General features: G+C 43.4%; 1 protein-coding gene across 5 annotated transcripts in view; it reads right to left on the reverse strand.

Moving 5' to 3' along the window:
• Window positions 1-15332, reverse strand: part of arhgef11 (Rho guanine nucleotide exchange factor (GEF) 11) — a 143735-nt gene that overhangs the window by 90651 nt on the left and 37752 nt on the right. For all 5 annotated transcript variants that reach the window (XM_084313624.1, XM_084313626.1, XM_084313623.1 and 2 more), the window contains exons 17-22: window positions 13426-13548; window positions 8823-8846; window positions 8380-8509; window positions 4689-4782; window positions 3728-3757; window positions 2912-3038 (exon numbers count right to left, since the gene is read on the reverse strand). In XM_084313624.1, the coding sequence (XP_084169750.1) occupies window positions 2912-3038; window positions 3728-3757; window positions 4689-4782; window positions 8380-8509; window positions 8823-8846; window positions 13426-13548 (528 nt within the window). The remainder of the gene's footprint in view (window positions 1-2911; window positions 3039-3727; window positions 3758-4688; window positions 4783-8379; window positions 8510-8822; window positions 8847-13425; window positions 13549-15332) is intronic.

Raw genomic sequence — 15332 nt, forward strand, 5'->3', positions numbered from 1 at the left:
TTTTCTGGGGGGATTATTACAGGCTAGCATGTGTCAATGATTAGCAACAACAGTTTTTTGTAAGGGTCCCGCCTCCACCAATCACATGCGGCTCCCTTTGTGTGTGTGTGAGAGCAAGAGAGAGAGAGAGAGAGATAGTTCTCCAACTTGTGTGAGTTGCAGTGATCTCCTGGTTGTTCCCCACCTAGGTTATCTAACTATTGCGCTGCTGCAACTAGAAACACTGGCCTGGCCTGCTTCTAAGTTCAGTGGCCTGACTGCATACATTTATTATTATTATTATAATTTTTTTGATTATTATTATTATTTTTAATCATCTGGCGACACCCCCCCCCCCCCCCCCCCCCCACAGCGGCTCGTGACCCCCCTGGTTAATCTTGTCTTGTTAGTAGTAGAGGAAATGGCACGTTTGTAGCCTAAAATTTATTCTAGCCTACATCTAGGTGGGGACCAGGTTAGGTGGAGCTAGGGTTGCACGGTATACCGGTATTAGTATAGTACCGCGGTACTAGAGTGTTCGAAATGATACTATACTGCGTTTGGAAAAAAACTGTATTTTTTATTCTTTAATTTATTCATTTATGCATGCGAATGCCTTCCTATTGGAGCACAGCGCTGCTGTCAGTGGTGACGTTGCACTAGTTTACCGGAAGAGAGAGCTCTGATGGAGAGAGATTGAGATTTCTATTCTTGCGAATAGCATTGTGGACATTTTCTAATGCTCGTATAAGGAACTGTAGTCACGATAGCTAGCATTAACGTAACGTTAGTTATCATAACCATCGGCAATCGCAGTGAGGATCTTTATTGATTAACGTTAGCTAGCTAGCTTTAACTAGAATTATAGTTTGCTAGCTATATAAGCTAACGTTAGCCGAGTTTATTCTATGCAAAATGTGCTAGCTAGCTAACGTTAAAGGGGAACTATTTTACTATTTCTTTCACTATTTGGGCACTTTTACACAATTCCTGTGAGTCTATGGAACACCTCTGTAATATATATATTTTTTTTATTCATTGTTTTGTATTTCTAATCAAGTCCTCAAAAACAGCATTTTTCTACCTCAAGATCTTAAGCCGTTTTGAGCCTGGGCTCCAACCACAATGGTAATGGTTCTGGTTCGCCTGAACATTATCATGCAGCGGTGTCTCTCTGACATCACAAATCGCGCACATTTTCAAATGACTCAGTTCAGTGAGGGTGAATATTGTGAGAGGAGAATTGGAAGAATGCGCCAATATGAGAATTTTGAGACATAGATCATATTAATATAAGTTCACATAGCTAGGAAACAATGCTAAACACTCAAAAAGGCCATTTATAAGATAGTTCCCCTTTAATAAAGATCCTCACTGCAATTGCAGATGGTATGGTATGATAACTAACGTTACGTTAATACGTTATGATGAATTGAAAATGGGGGACCCTGATGTAAACAAGACGAAAGTCTTTCTCTGGTCTGCATCCCCTTAACAATTGTATGTATTGAGCTGTACTGTACTGTACCCATTCTGCAATCTGTTAATAAACTTTTCAATCAATCAATCAATCTACAGTAGCTCCTATCAGTACTGTAGTCATGCCATTGATGCCAACATTCGTTGGATGAGCTATGCTAGCTCTCGTGACTACAGTTCCTTATTAGCACCTTTCGTGACTGTGATGCAACCCTTGGTTGAATATGTGAATGCGTATTCAACCAAGGGTTGCATCACAGTCACGAAAGGGGCTAAGTTCCTTATACGAGCATTAGAAAATGTCCACAATGCTAATCGCAAGAATAGAAAATAAATTGAAAAGCCTAATAATAAGCTATACACAGCCTAAACTCCCGTGCTGAAAGCTAGTAAACACAGCATCCCCTGTTTCCTACCCACAACAGAAATGAATTGATGCACATGTGCATCTCTATAGTTTAGTCACAAACGTGATTTATACAGAGACATTTGACAATTGCCCATTTAATGGTTCATACATACTGTATAAAGACAACGGAAATCTATTTTATTTTTGTTAAACAGCCTACAATATGACATAACCTAGTTCTAGATTATGATAGGCTATATATAATCAGTCTCACTCATCAAAATATTTTATAGGTTATGGTATCTCAAACTAATTATGACTATGACAAATGTATAATAATAATACAAACATACTTTTTCTACCCCTTGAATTTTTTTAAACTACAGAAGTCTGCTGCATTTGGCTCACAGAGTGACTCCCCCCACTCAGAAGCAACATAACCTCCCAGCTTTTTTTGAGCAGCATTATTAAGTACACAAATTAGTCCAAATATGATAAAAGGCTCAACAGGGCAGTCGCAGAGTTCATCTGTGAGGACCAAGTTCCAATATATATACAGTTGAGAAAGCTGGGTTCAGAAACCTGGTACAGCAACTGTTTTGAGTGCAAAAAAAGTTCTCCAGCATTTTGAATGCCATTGCTTTTAATTGTATTTATTTATTCTTGTCATTGTTCATTGTTGTGTTTTAAAATAAAGAACAATGATGACATCTGAGAGTGTTTCCCTGATTTTGAGGAAAAGTATCGAAAAGTATCTAAATTCATATTGGTATAGTATCGAAAACAAAAATGTTGGTATCGTGACAACCCTAGGTGGGGCTCGAACATATTTCCAACTACCCAAGTGGGGCCTGATGGAAAAAGTTTGGGAACCACTGCTTCAGATTTATATTGAAATCACGATTATTAAACACGATTACTCATTGATTTCAGATGTGTGTTTATTAAACTTTAACGCCGGTGTTTCTTTTTAACACAATGGAAAAAGAAAACGACATGCAGTATGCCCATAGCCATCCGTTACTCGGTTAACCGTCTGTAGTGTGGTAGTGAAAGGGTTAACCCTTTGTCGTGTGGTAGTGACCCTGGTGCTGTGGGTCCTACCTGTCCATGACGTCTTCGCCCAGGCTGCTGGAGGACAGTCTCTGGGGGCCGGCAGCGTCCTCCTCCCCCGGGACCTCCGTGTGGTTCTCAAACTGCTGGATGATGGTCCTCACATTGCCAGGCCGAACTGCAGGGACCACACACACATTTTAGTTAAAGGAACACGTCAACATTATGGGAAATGCCCATACCGTCTTCTCCAGAGTCAGACGAACGTTCAGTAGGAAGCTATCCTGCTGCAAGCTAGCCTAGCACAGCACAAATAAATGGAAGCGGATACAGACCACTAGCCTAGCTTAGCACAAATAAATGGAAGTGGATACGGATCAGCTAGCCTAGCTTAAAACTCCGGGAGAAATCCAGCTAGTCCGTATCCGCTGCCATTAATTTGTGCTGTGCTAGGCTAGTGGTCCGTATCCACTTGCATTAATTTGTGCTAAGCTAGGCTAGTGGTCTGTATCAGCTTCCACTCATTTGTGCTAAGCTAGGCTAGCTTGCAGCCGGATAGCTTCCTACTGAACGCACAGAGAGGAAATTGGGATCCATCTTCTTGTCTGACTGTGGAGAAGACGGTAAGCACATTTCCGATAATGTTGGCGTACTCCTTTAACAATACTACAAGAAGGGTGTACACACAGGAAGGCAGACGGTGCGAAAATCTTCATCTGAAGCTAAAAGCGAGTGCTGTGCAAACGGAAACACTCAGAGCAAGAGACATGTCCAACAAGTCAAATCAAAACCCATGGAGAAAATGTAGTATGACACAGAATGAGGAAAAAAGCAGAAAGAAGAAAAAAAAACTAAACAAACATATACCTTCCGTGGGAGACAACGGGACGTGGAACGCTGGAGGAACCAGAGGGGGACGAAGAAAACAAGAGGGTCAGAATAATGAATGAACGCAAAAAGGCCACGAATCGATGTAGAAATCCACGGCAAAATCAATTCACAGAAATCAATGAGATGATCGATGACAACACTGGAGGAGAGAAAAACAATATATTTGGGGAGAAAATTAATATAAACCATGAACGGGATCGGGCCACTTTCTAATTTCAGATGCCGATACCGCAACCGTGATACCAATGTGATACTCCTTTCCCCCCCTCGTAAACAACTATTGCGGTGTTAATAATCCATTTGTATGGATCAGATTGTATTCATTTTTCTTCCGATTAAGATGTGTTTTTGGCATCAGACTGATGGTGTTTATTGATATCGTTGCAAATTTTGCTTGGGCATAGAACATCCCATATTACGTAATGTCCATCATATTGGACTTTCTATCCAAAGCGCTTTACAACTCGTGCCTCACGTTCACACGGCGACGACCACGGAAGGTGCCGACCTGCGCATCAGGAGCACTTCGGGGTTAAGTGTCTCGCTCAAGGACACTTCGACACGCTGCCCGGGAGGAGCGGGAATAAAAAAATATTTCCTTCTGATTACCAGACGACCACTCTACTTCCTGTGCCATTTTGTGATAAATATACAGTCATAAATGATATATATATGAATTGTGAATCACACTATATAAAAAGCAAACAAACGATACAATAACAGATAGACAATAATAAATTAATATCAACATATTGCCTAACATGGAGTATTTACTGGACTGTGAGGCGCTCCGAGGCTTGTGTGTGTGTATTTACTGAACTGTGAGGCGCGCCGAGTCTTGTGTGTGTGTGTGTGTGTGTGTGTGTGTATTTACTGGACTGCGAGGTGCTCCGAGGCTTGTGTGTGTGTGTGTGTGTGTGTGTGTGTGTGTATTTACTGGACTGCGAGGTGCTCCGAGGCTTGCCGATGTACTTCAGGATGGGGTTCCTCTTTTTGTCCTCTCCATCTTTCTCTCTCTTGGCACTACTCAGCTGTACAGAAAGACACATTAACAACACATTTAACCCTTTCAGTGCCACGGACGACATATCTCGTCTTATCAGCCCCCCCATTGAGTGCCCACAACGACAAATATAATTTTATTTTTTTATTAGCGATCTGAATTCATATTTCATCAACAGAGTCTCCCAGCCCCTGCAGGAGCTCAGATTGGAAAAAAGCGCCCCCTATCGTCTATCCCTGTGTAACTGCAGGTCAGTCGCTTAGACTGACCTGGGATATGTAGATCTCTGGGGGGGGGGGAGCCAACTGGCTCCTTGTGCTGGCGAGCAGTCTGCTCAAGAGGGATCTGCTCGCGGGACGGAAATCAGCCTGGAATATATATTTACAGCAGCCAATAATCAATCAATAAGCGTGATCGATATTTGGAATGGCGATCAGGAATTGGAATACTCTTTTTGGAGAACATCTGATCTCAAGTTTCAAGTTCAAGTTTCTTTAATAGTTGTCATACAGAAGTACAGAATACTTTTATACAAAATGCTTCTTTCTGTTACGCTCCAGAGACTGTGCTAGACAAAAGATATGTATGAAATAAAATAGTATAGCATGTAAAAATAGAAATAAAAATAGAAGTCAGGTACGTAGACAGTGTTCAGTATATACATATGTACAATGTTCGATGCAGAATAGAAGTAACTGAGTTACCATACAATATACTATGCAATATACTAATATACAATATACTATATAGTGCAAAGCAGAAATGGGATGAGGTACAATTTAGGTACAATTTACAGTAAGGTGTACTGAGGTATGGGTTGTAGTGCAAATCCTTTACCAATAAATATAAAGTGTGTTTAGGTGTTCTAAAATGTGGAGAGTGGATGCTGCAGTGTGTTGTTTGTTTAAAGTGAGTGTGTGCGTGTGGATGTGTGTGTTTGATGGTTGTTGCAGTGTTATTGTTCGTTGAGCAACCTGATGGCCTGGGGATAGAAGCTTCTTCTGAGTCTTTCTGTGCTTGCCATGAGACTCCGGTATCGCTTGCCTGACCGCAGCAGTTCAAAGAGGCAGTTGTTTGGGTGGCTGGAGTCCTTGATAATTCTCTTAGCCTTACCCCTGCACCGCTTGTTGTAAATGTTCTGGAGGGTGGGAAGCCCCCCTCCAATTGTGCGTTCGGCTGAACGTGCCACTCTCTGTAGTCTGCTACGGTCTTGTGCGGTGCTATTCCCAAATCAGAAGGTGATATTGCCAGTCAGGATGCTCTCTATTGTACATGAGTAGAAGTTCTTAAGGATCTTCTGACTGACTTGGAACTTCCTTAGGCGCCTGAGGAAGTAGAGGCGTTGTCGTGCCTTCTTCACAACACTGTCAATGTGTGTGGTCCATGTCAAGTCCTCGGATATGTGGGCTCCGAGGTACTTAAAACTGTTCACTCTCTCAACCGGTGCCCCGTCGATGCTGAGGGGGCTGTAGTCCATGACCCCCGACCTCCTGAAGTCCACAATCATCTCCTTTGTTTTGCTGACGTTCAGGGAGAGGCAGTTCTCTTGGCACCATCCCGCCAGGACCTTGACCTCTTCCAGGTAGGCCCTCTCGTTGTTTGCAGAGATCAGGCCCACCACTACTGTGTCGTCAGCAAATTTTATGATTGTGTTGTTGTTCCGCTGAGCCACACAGTCATGTGTGTACAGGGAGTAGAGGAGGGGACTCAGAACACAGCCCTGGGGGGCCCCTATGTTGAGGGTGATGGATGAGGAGGTGCAGTTGCCTGCTCTCACCACCTGGGGTCTACCCGTCAGGAAGTCCAAGACCCACTGGCAGAGGTCATAGTTCAAGCCCAGGTCCCTGAGCTTGGCTATGAGTTTGGAGGAGACTATGGTATTGAATGCTGAGCTGTAGCTCACATAGTTCCCCTGCCTCTTGTCCAGGTGTGATGCTGCTGTGTGCAGCACATGGGCTATGGCATCCTCCTGTTGGGGCGGTATGCAAATTGCAGGGGGTCCAGGTTGGTGGGGAGGGAGGAGCAGATGTAGCCCTTCACTAGCTTCTCAAAGCACTTCGTGGCTATAGAGGTGAGAGCTACAGGGCGGTAGTCGTTGAGGCAAGCAGGCTTGGATTCTTTGGGTACAGGGATGATAGTGGACTTCTTCAGGCAGGTGGTGATGACAGCCTGTTCCAAGGACAACTCCTTTGTTTGGGTGGTAGGTAACTGTTTGGGTGGTAGGTAACTGTTTGTTTGGGTGGTAGGTAACTCTTTGTTTGGGTGGTAGGTAACTGTTTGTTTGGGTGGTAGGCAACTGTTTGGGTGGTAGGTAACTGTTTGGGTGGTAGGTAACTGTTTGGGTGGTAGGTAACTGTTTGTTTGGGTGGTAGGCAACTGTTTGGGTGGTAGGTAACTCTTTGTTTGGGTGGTAGGTAACTGTTTGTTTAGGTGGTAGGTAACTGTTTGTTTGGGTGGTAGGTAACTGTTTGGGTGGTAGGTAACTGTTTGTTCGGGTGGTAGGTAACTGTTTGTTTGGGTGGTAGGTAACTGTTTGGGTGGTAGGTAACTGTTTGTTTGGGTGGTAGGTAACTGTTTGGGTGGTAGGTAACTGTTTGTTTGGGTGGTAGGTAACTCTTTGTTTGGGTGGTAGGTAACTGTTTGGGTGGTAGGTAACTGTTTTGGTGGTAGGTAACTGTTTGGGTGGTAGGTAACTGTTTGGGTGGTAGGTAACTGTTTGGGTGGTAGGTAACTGTTTGGGTGGTAGGTAACCGTTTGGGTGGTAGGTAACCGTTTGGGTGGTAGGTAACTGTTTGGGTGGTAGGTAGTGGTAATGGAGAAAACGCCAAGTAGCGGTCCGTACAAGTTCAAAGCACAACAGAATATAGCAGGAAATAACTTAAAGGGGACCTTCTTTTAGTCCCCTTTAACAAGGTAATATTAGTCTTTGAGGTATTTTAAGTGTTTTGTGTATGTATGTGTGTATGTATGTGTATGTGTGTGTGCATGTATGTATGTATGCATGGGTGTGTGTGTATGTATGTATGTATGTACCGTAATTCCTCTAATAGTAACCGGGTCTCAAATACAAGCCGGGTCTCTATTAATGGCCGGGTGCGCTCTTGAGCTAAGCAATTATAAGCCGGCCTCCTAATACAAGCCGGGTTACTAATATACTGAGCTGCATACTGAGCTAGTTACTTGATTTCACTTTGAAAACGTTGAAATGACCAGTGACCACCTGTAATTGCACTGTTTACTATTTCATACAGTACTTGGTTTCAATAAATGAACCCAGTACATTTTACTGGGTTCAAACTGACACAATGTTGATTTATTCATTATGATCCGTTTGAAAATTTGAAATATAGGCCTCCCTCTTATACAGGCCTCCTCCTAATACAAGTCTGGTACCCGCTACAGTTTAAGCAAATACAAGCCGGGGTTACTATTAGAGGAATTACGGTATGTATGTATGTATGTATGTATGTATGTATGTATGTATGTATGTATGTATGTATGTATGTATGTATGTATGTATGTATGTATGCATGTATGTATGTATGTGTGTGTATGTGTATATATGTATGCGTGTGTATGTATACGTGTGTGTGTGTATGTATGTATGCGTGTGTGTGTCTCTCACCTTCTTGGTCTTGGGGAAGAAGGCGAGCCACTTCTCCTTCTCCACGCTGAGGCCTGGAAACACCTTGGAGTCCCTGAGCTTGATGCCTGAGTGACGCAGGTACAGCAACACGGCTGAGGCCAGCGGAGAACTGGGGTGGGGGGGGAGAGAGAGAGAGAGAGAGAGAGAGGGAGAGGGTGGAGAGAGAGAGAGGGAGAGGGTGGAGAGAGACAGAGGGAGAGGGTGGAGAGAGAGAGAGAGAGAGAGAGAGAGAGAGAGAGAGAGAGAGAGAGAGAGAGAGAGAGAGAGAAAGAAAGAGAGAGAGTACAAAAAATACAGAACAAACAAAAGGGAAGATGGAAGAGAAGAAGGTGGGGGGTATCGACAGTTAGCATAGAAACTAGCACTCTTAACCAGTATTGCTAATTTGGCTAAATCCTACTCCGCCACCAAGACGTTCTTACCTCCGGTCCTCTTCGTGCTTCGAGCTGCAGCGGCGGAGGCAGAGGGGAAGACAGAAAAGAGAAGGCAAGTTAATCTCCGGTTCGATTCCCCGGCTGTGAAATCCTCTTCATCCCGGTGTTTTTTAGCCCGGCGTGTGAGAACTAGAGACAGTGATCGCGAGCCCCACTCAGCAGTCATGTGATGGCAGCGCCATGCGCGCATGTGTGTGTGTCTGTCTGTCTGTGTGTGTGTGTGTGTGTGTGTCTGTGTGTGTGTGTAAATGTCATGTGGCCACCAGCGCTGGCGGCTGCGGCAGTGACCTTTGGTATGGCAGCAGAGGTGACTGTCACTGTAAAAACAAGACTTTTATTGGCCCCCTAACGTCTGACCCTGTCGCTGGGAAGCCCCGCTCCACCGGCCCGAGGGAAGTGTGCTTCAGCTGAGATCCAGAGCAGCGAGGGTAAGAAGCTGAGATCCAGAGCAGTGCAGGTAAGAAGCTGATATCCAGAGCGCCGCGGGTAAGAAGCTGATATCCAGAGTGCCGCGGGTAAGCTGATATCCAGAGCGCCGCGGGTAAGAAGCTGATATCCAGAGCGCCGCGGGTAAGAAGCTGATATCAAGAGTGCCGCGGGTAAGAAGCTGATATCCAGAGTGCCACGGGTAAGAAGCTGATATCCAGAGCGCCGCGGGTAAGATGCTGATATCCAGACATATCTCAAAAAGGGGCAGATTTAGTCCCCGTTCAGACAAATGAATAGGTCAGAGCCATGGGTGTAGGGATGGGTAGGGCCGGGATTCGGCCGTCACTTAATGCTAATCGGTGGGGTGGGGTAGGGCTGCGCAATTATTTTAACCCTTTCACTACCACACTACCAAAGGGTTAACCCTTTCACTGCGACCATACAGAAGGTTAACCCTTTCACTGCCACACGACAAAGGGTTAACCCTTTCACTACCACATGACATAAGGTTAACCCTTTCACTGCCACACGGCACTACCGCACTGCAGAAGGTTAACCCTTTCACTGCCACACTACAGAAGGTTAACCCGTTCACTACCACACTACAGAAGGTTAACCCGTTCACTACCACACTACAGACGGTCTGTAGTGTGGTAGTGAAAGGGTTAACCTTCTGTAGTGTGGTAGTGAAAGGGTTCAAATGAATAATAATTATATTTGGGGGGGGGGGGGGGGGGCTATATATATGTATATACATATATGTTTTGGAGTTAATCAATTGCTGATTCTGAGCAGCTGCCGCTCAAACAGCGCGTCTTCTCTCCCTCACTGCTGCTCAGCAGCACAGGGACCTCAGCTCACTGGCCTGGCTGCTGCCTCTCAAAAAGCACATACCAGCACCATGGACAGCGGTCCCTGTGCTGCTGAGAAGAGTAGCAGACAGAGAGGGGGGGGGGGGGGGGGGGAGAAGCCCTGTCCATAGTGCTGATCTGTGATTTTGAGGGGCAGTAGCCACTTTCCAGTGAGCTGAGGAGCGAGAGAGGAGACAGCGCTGTTCGAGCCGCTGCCTACCTACATACATTTACATTTAGTCATTTAGCTGAACGCTTTTATGCAAAGCGACTTACAAGTTCTGCACGACAAGTCATCAGGAAGGGTACAACTCTTACAGCTGAGTAACAATGTTCATCAAAGTGTTGAGTGCTACAGTGTGTAGGTTAGTTTATTAGGACAAGTTGAGCACAAAGCTCCATTTTAACAATAGAGAAAGTCTTGACGATCGATTGACTCCAAAATGAGGAATTTTCAGAGTTTTGCTCGGGCTAGGGCTCAGTATCGCATGTGATGATCTCGGGTGAGCAGGGCTTCAAATCACTCGGGTCGGGTCGGGGCTCGGGTTTGACATCCAGGCGCCTGGTCCTGTCGCAGGAGACGGGGAACACATTCCGAGTAGAATTTCAGAGTGTGGGCAATGGTTCAATTTGGAATGAGATGTGTATGCATGTAGGGTAGCATGTGCACTAAGCGGCATTCTTGGGTTTCACTTTGTCCTTGTGTATAAATGGGGGCACTGATTTGGACATGGGGGAAACGCCACTAGGTTTGTTTATTTGTTTATTTCCATTAGCCGTATGATGTAATGTATTCCAAGTGTCAGAAATATTGTGTCTGTTACTAGGCTTGAGTAAATTGTGATGAACCAAAAGGAGAATATACTTTTTTTTTCTTTTTTTTTGTATCTTTGATGGTGAATACCGTAATACCATGCTAAAAATGACCAGACATGAAAACCTTTGCCACTGAGCTCATTCAGCACCTTCTTGAGATCACGTGTACAAAGAATCTAAGCAAATGAATGAAGGGAGGATGATTAAACAGGAGATTTTGTAGATACAGTACTGAATTCTGCCATCCGGACACATGCTTTTGTTTATTTATTATTATTATTCTTTTTCATTTAATTTCTTTTAATTTATATTGTTTGTATTTATTTACATGTTCGAAATAAAGATTTCAAATAAAAAATCAAATCAAATATGATTATAGAATATCAGGCCAATAAATGACCTTATTATGGCCAAGTCGCACATCTATGGATCGGGCCAAATCTCCCCTTTCCAATGGCAGAGTTCAATCTGTATTTAGTATCACCAGGCGTGATTCACAAACCGTGAATGAAATCTACTGTAAGTACAGTTACTTTTTTATACTGTAAATTTCAATTTTTCATCAGATTGCAACGCCGTATTTTTTGCTAGACGTTCACAGAAAGGTATAGAAACTAACTGTTCTGTTTTATGGCAATAAGGTTCAAAAGATGTCAATCTAGAAGTCAGATGATTGACAGAGCCTGGCATGAGCTGAAAAGTGTAGTTTTTTTATTCGAAAGCCCATCGAAAGCCCTGGGTCTCTTCTCTCAAAAGACTACACTCAAAGTCAAATAACTGAACTGAACTGAACGGAAAGTTAGGTTGCGCCAAATCCTCGCCTTTTTCCGACTAGATTTCTATAAGTAGTATTTCACTAATAACACTTAAACCATTGGTAAACAAACGTAGTGCTGAAAATATACACTTTGACTGCTGTTTTGACAGGGTTAGGGCTTGTGTCCATAGCGGACATTTTATGAGTTGTCAGCTTCTGTCATTAATTTCTATGCTACAGGCGCGACAGGCTCGCTCCTTTTCCCAGCGCCGCGCCTCGTGTTTATGCGCTCTCTGCGGCAGCGTTTTTGGGCGGAGCGCTCCTAGCGCCTTAAAGGGGAACTATTTTACTATTCCTTTCACTATTTGGGCACTTTTACACAATTCCTGTGAGTCTATGGAACACCTCTGTACGTTTTTTTAAAATTTTTTATTCATTGTTTTGTATTTCTAATCAAGTACTCAAAAACAGCATTGTTCTACCTCAAGATCTTAAGCCGTTTTGAGGCTGGGCTCCAACCACTGTGTGGCCTGGTGCCAACTGCCACATCAACTGCCACATTATTATGCAGCTGAGAAATCTCTGACATCACAGATATGCACATTTTCAGATGACTCAGTTCAGTGAGGGTGAATATTGTGAGAGGAGAATTGGAAGAATGCGCCAATATGAGAATTAGAGACATAGATCCTATTAATATAAGTCCACATAGCTAGGAAACAATGCTAAACACTGAAAAAGGACATTTATAAGATAGTTCCCCTTTAAGTTGAAACTAGTTCAACTTTTGGAGAGGAGCGCACTCATCAAGGTAACTTTTTTCGACCAACCAACCAACACCGAGGAAGTGGCGGAGCCGCGGCAGTCGCGAGACTCAGGAAAACGCTGAGCTTTTTTTATTTTATTTTTTAAGCGGTCCGCCTTGAAAAAAACTTCCGCTATGGACACAAGCCCTTAGGGTCTTTACTCTTGACTACATTTGAGGGGAAAAAACCGCAACATTAATTCATAAATTCTGTAGAGATGGATTTATGGCGTGATGTCATTGTCGGTCCGGTACCGGACCACTCTGGCTTAAGAGGTGAACTTAGTTCATATTTCCTTTTATTTTACTCCACCTCTTTATTGTATTATCTGTCTGTTAATGTCTGTCCGCTAATGTCGCACAGAAAATGACCAAAGCAAATTCCTGTTGTATGTGTTGTATGTAGGGATGTCCGATATTATCGGCTTACCGATATTATCGGCAGATATCGGCAGATATCGGCATTAAAATGTGATACCGCAAAATATCGGTTTTCAATTTTTTTTTTGCATTTCTAGAACCTTTATTTACCCAGGCAAGCAAGTAAGAACAAATTCTGATTTAATTTATTGTCAAAAGTATGCATAATGTTGTGTTAAGTCCACAACAAGAGATATGTAATGTTAATTATATCGGTTGATATCGGTATCGGAAATTAAGCGGTGAACAATATCGGTATATCGGTATCGGTAAAAAAGCCAATATCGAGCATCCCTAGTTGTATGTGAAAACTACTTGGCAATAAAGACCTTTCTGATTCTGATCTTTAGACAACTAAATTGGACATTAGATGCTTCAGTCTATACAGCAGAAATCCCAGGACAACACTGATACAATTATTGGCATTTTGAACTCATCTCAAACCCTGAGGATGGAGAAAAGAGGGCAGGGTTTGAGATGGGTAAACTGCCCGTCTATTACACACATACTCACAGTATCTCCCAGAGGGAGGTGACCTGTCTGTCCACCACCTGTCTCTCTTTAGCTGGGTCCCCGTCCAGGTGCTGCAGGTCCCCCTCCCCAAACAGAGAACCCAGGCCCATCATCTGCTTGTTCCTGGGAGGGAGCGAGAGAGAGACAGACAGACAGACAGAGAGAGAGAGCGAGAGGGAGACAGAGAGAGAGAGGGAAAGAGGGAGAGAGAGAGGGAGATAGTGAGTGAGAGCAAGAGAGAGCGAGGGATAGCGAGAGCGAGAGAGACAGACACACAGGTCAGCAAAGGCTCTTTGACTTTCTCTTTCTCTCTAATCAACAAGGTCTCATCATAAAACGTAAATAAAGTACTTAGTCGACAACAGGGGAAAATATACATAATGTATGTTATGTTATATAGGTTGGTTGTGTTGTGGAGTGGTAAGAGGAAGGTGAATAAAACCGTTATGTTGATGATCAGATATCAATTCTCCCTTGATTTTATTTTACTATAGTTTTGAAAGTATAGGTGGACTATTCCTCGGTTACACAGAGACCCTGTGCCGTGTGCAGTTACTGCAATCTAGAATGCTGGCTAAGAACAAATAACGTAGGTGAGGAAATGAATCAACTCGCTTGCGCTGCACACATAGGAAACGTAAATGCTGCACTAATAATAACATGGATTATTGTAAAAGATATAATTATTTTGACGAGATTTCTGCAATATTTTATTTTGTACAGTTTGTGTCATCGTTTTTAGTCAACGACATTGCATGAATAATTTTGTCACGTTAGTGTCACATGATCTCCATTAATGTGACGTCTGGTCTCGTTGCCGTCAGGGGGAAAAGCTTCGTTGACGACCATATTTAGTCATAATTTTCATTTGACTAAATTAACACTGGTGGAGAAACAGCAGGAGCTCCCAGTTATTATCCAGTACCTGTCAGGCTGAGGCTATAGCTGCTCCTTGTTTCTATGTAAAGTCTAGCATCTCTGACCCTGTGGAGAAACCGCAGGAGCTCCCAGCTCTTAGGGCTCGCGTCCACCTGCCTCATATTTATGACCGCAAGCGTCTTTTTTCAATGTATCCCAATGGGGAGGGAGCGTATGTGGCCGCCTATAGGAAATGCGCTGCAGTCGGCTTCTTTTTTCAGCGCCTTTCAGCTTTATTCTGCGGCCGCACCCAGCGTTTAAAGTTGAAACTTTCTGAACTTTTCAGAGCGATGCGCTGAGCGCATTTGCAGACAACCAATCACAGCCAATCATATCTACTAGTGTTGTCACGATACTGGAATTTCGACTTCGATACGATACCTTGAAAAGTATCGATACTTTCGATACTTTTGATACAAAAAAAATTTATAATAAAAATATTTTTTATTATAATTTTTTTTTTTTTTTTAACAAATTTTGCTTTTGTTGCTGGTTGATTCTCCTCAGCTTCTCTCTGGTACTATACGAGAAGATAAATACACTTTTAAAAACCCTTTGTTTATCTTTAGATCAGAGAGAGAGAGAGATTTCTCCGGGGCTGGTAACGTTAACCTCATGTCGAGTAGAGAGAGAGAGAGAGAGAGAGAGAGAGAGAGATCTCCGGAGCTATGCTCGGAGCATTTATTAACGTTACATTTTCAACAAGATTGCTGCTAATTAAACACTTCATGGAAACGGGGTAACGTTATGTCGAGTTCATACGTGTACTAGTGTAGTATGAATGAGTAGTATGAGAGATTTCTCCGGGGCTGGTAACGTTAACCTCATGTCGAGTGGAGAGAGAGAGAGATTTATCCGGGGCTGGTAACGTTAACCTCATGTCGAGTGTAGTATTGTATGACCTCGACATAATGTTTAAACGTAATGTTACTCCGTTTCCATGCAGTAATTATAAAGGTAGCCGGCTAGCTAGCATAAGCTAACAGAGG

This window comes from Notolepis coatsorum (genome assembly GCF_963971535.1).
Source record: "Notolepis coatsorum genome assembly, chromosome: 4".
NCBI classification, from domain to species: Eukaryota; Metazoa; Chordata; class Actinopteri; order Aulopiformes; family Paralepididae; genus Notolepis; species Notolepis coatsorum.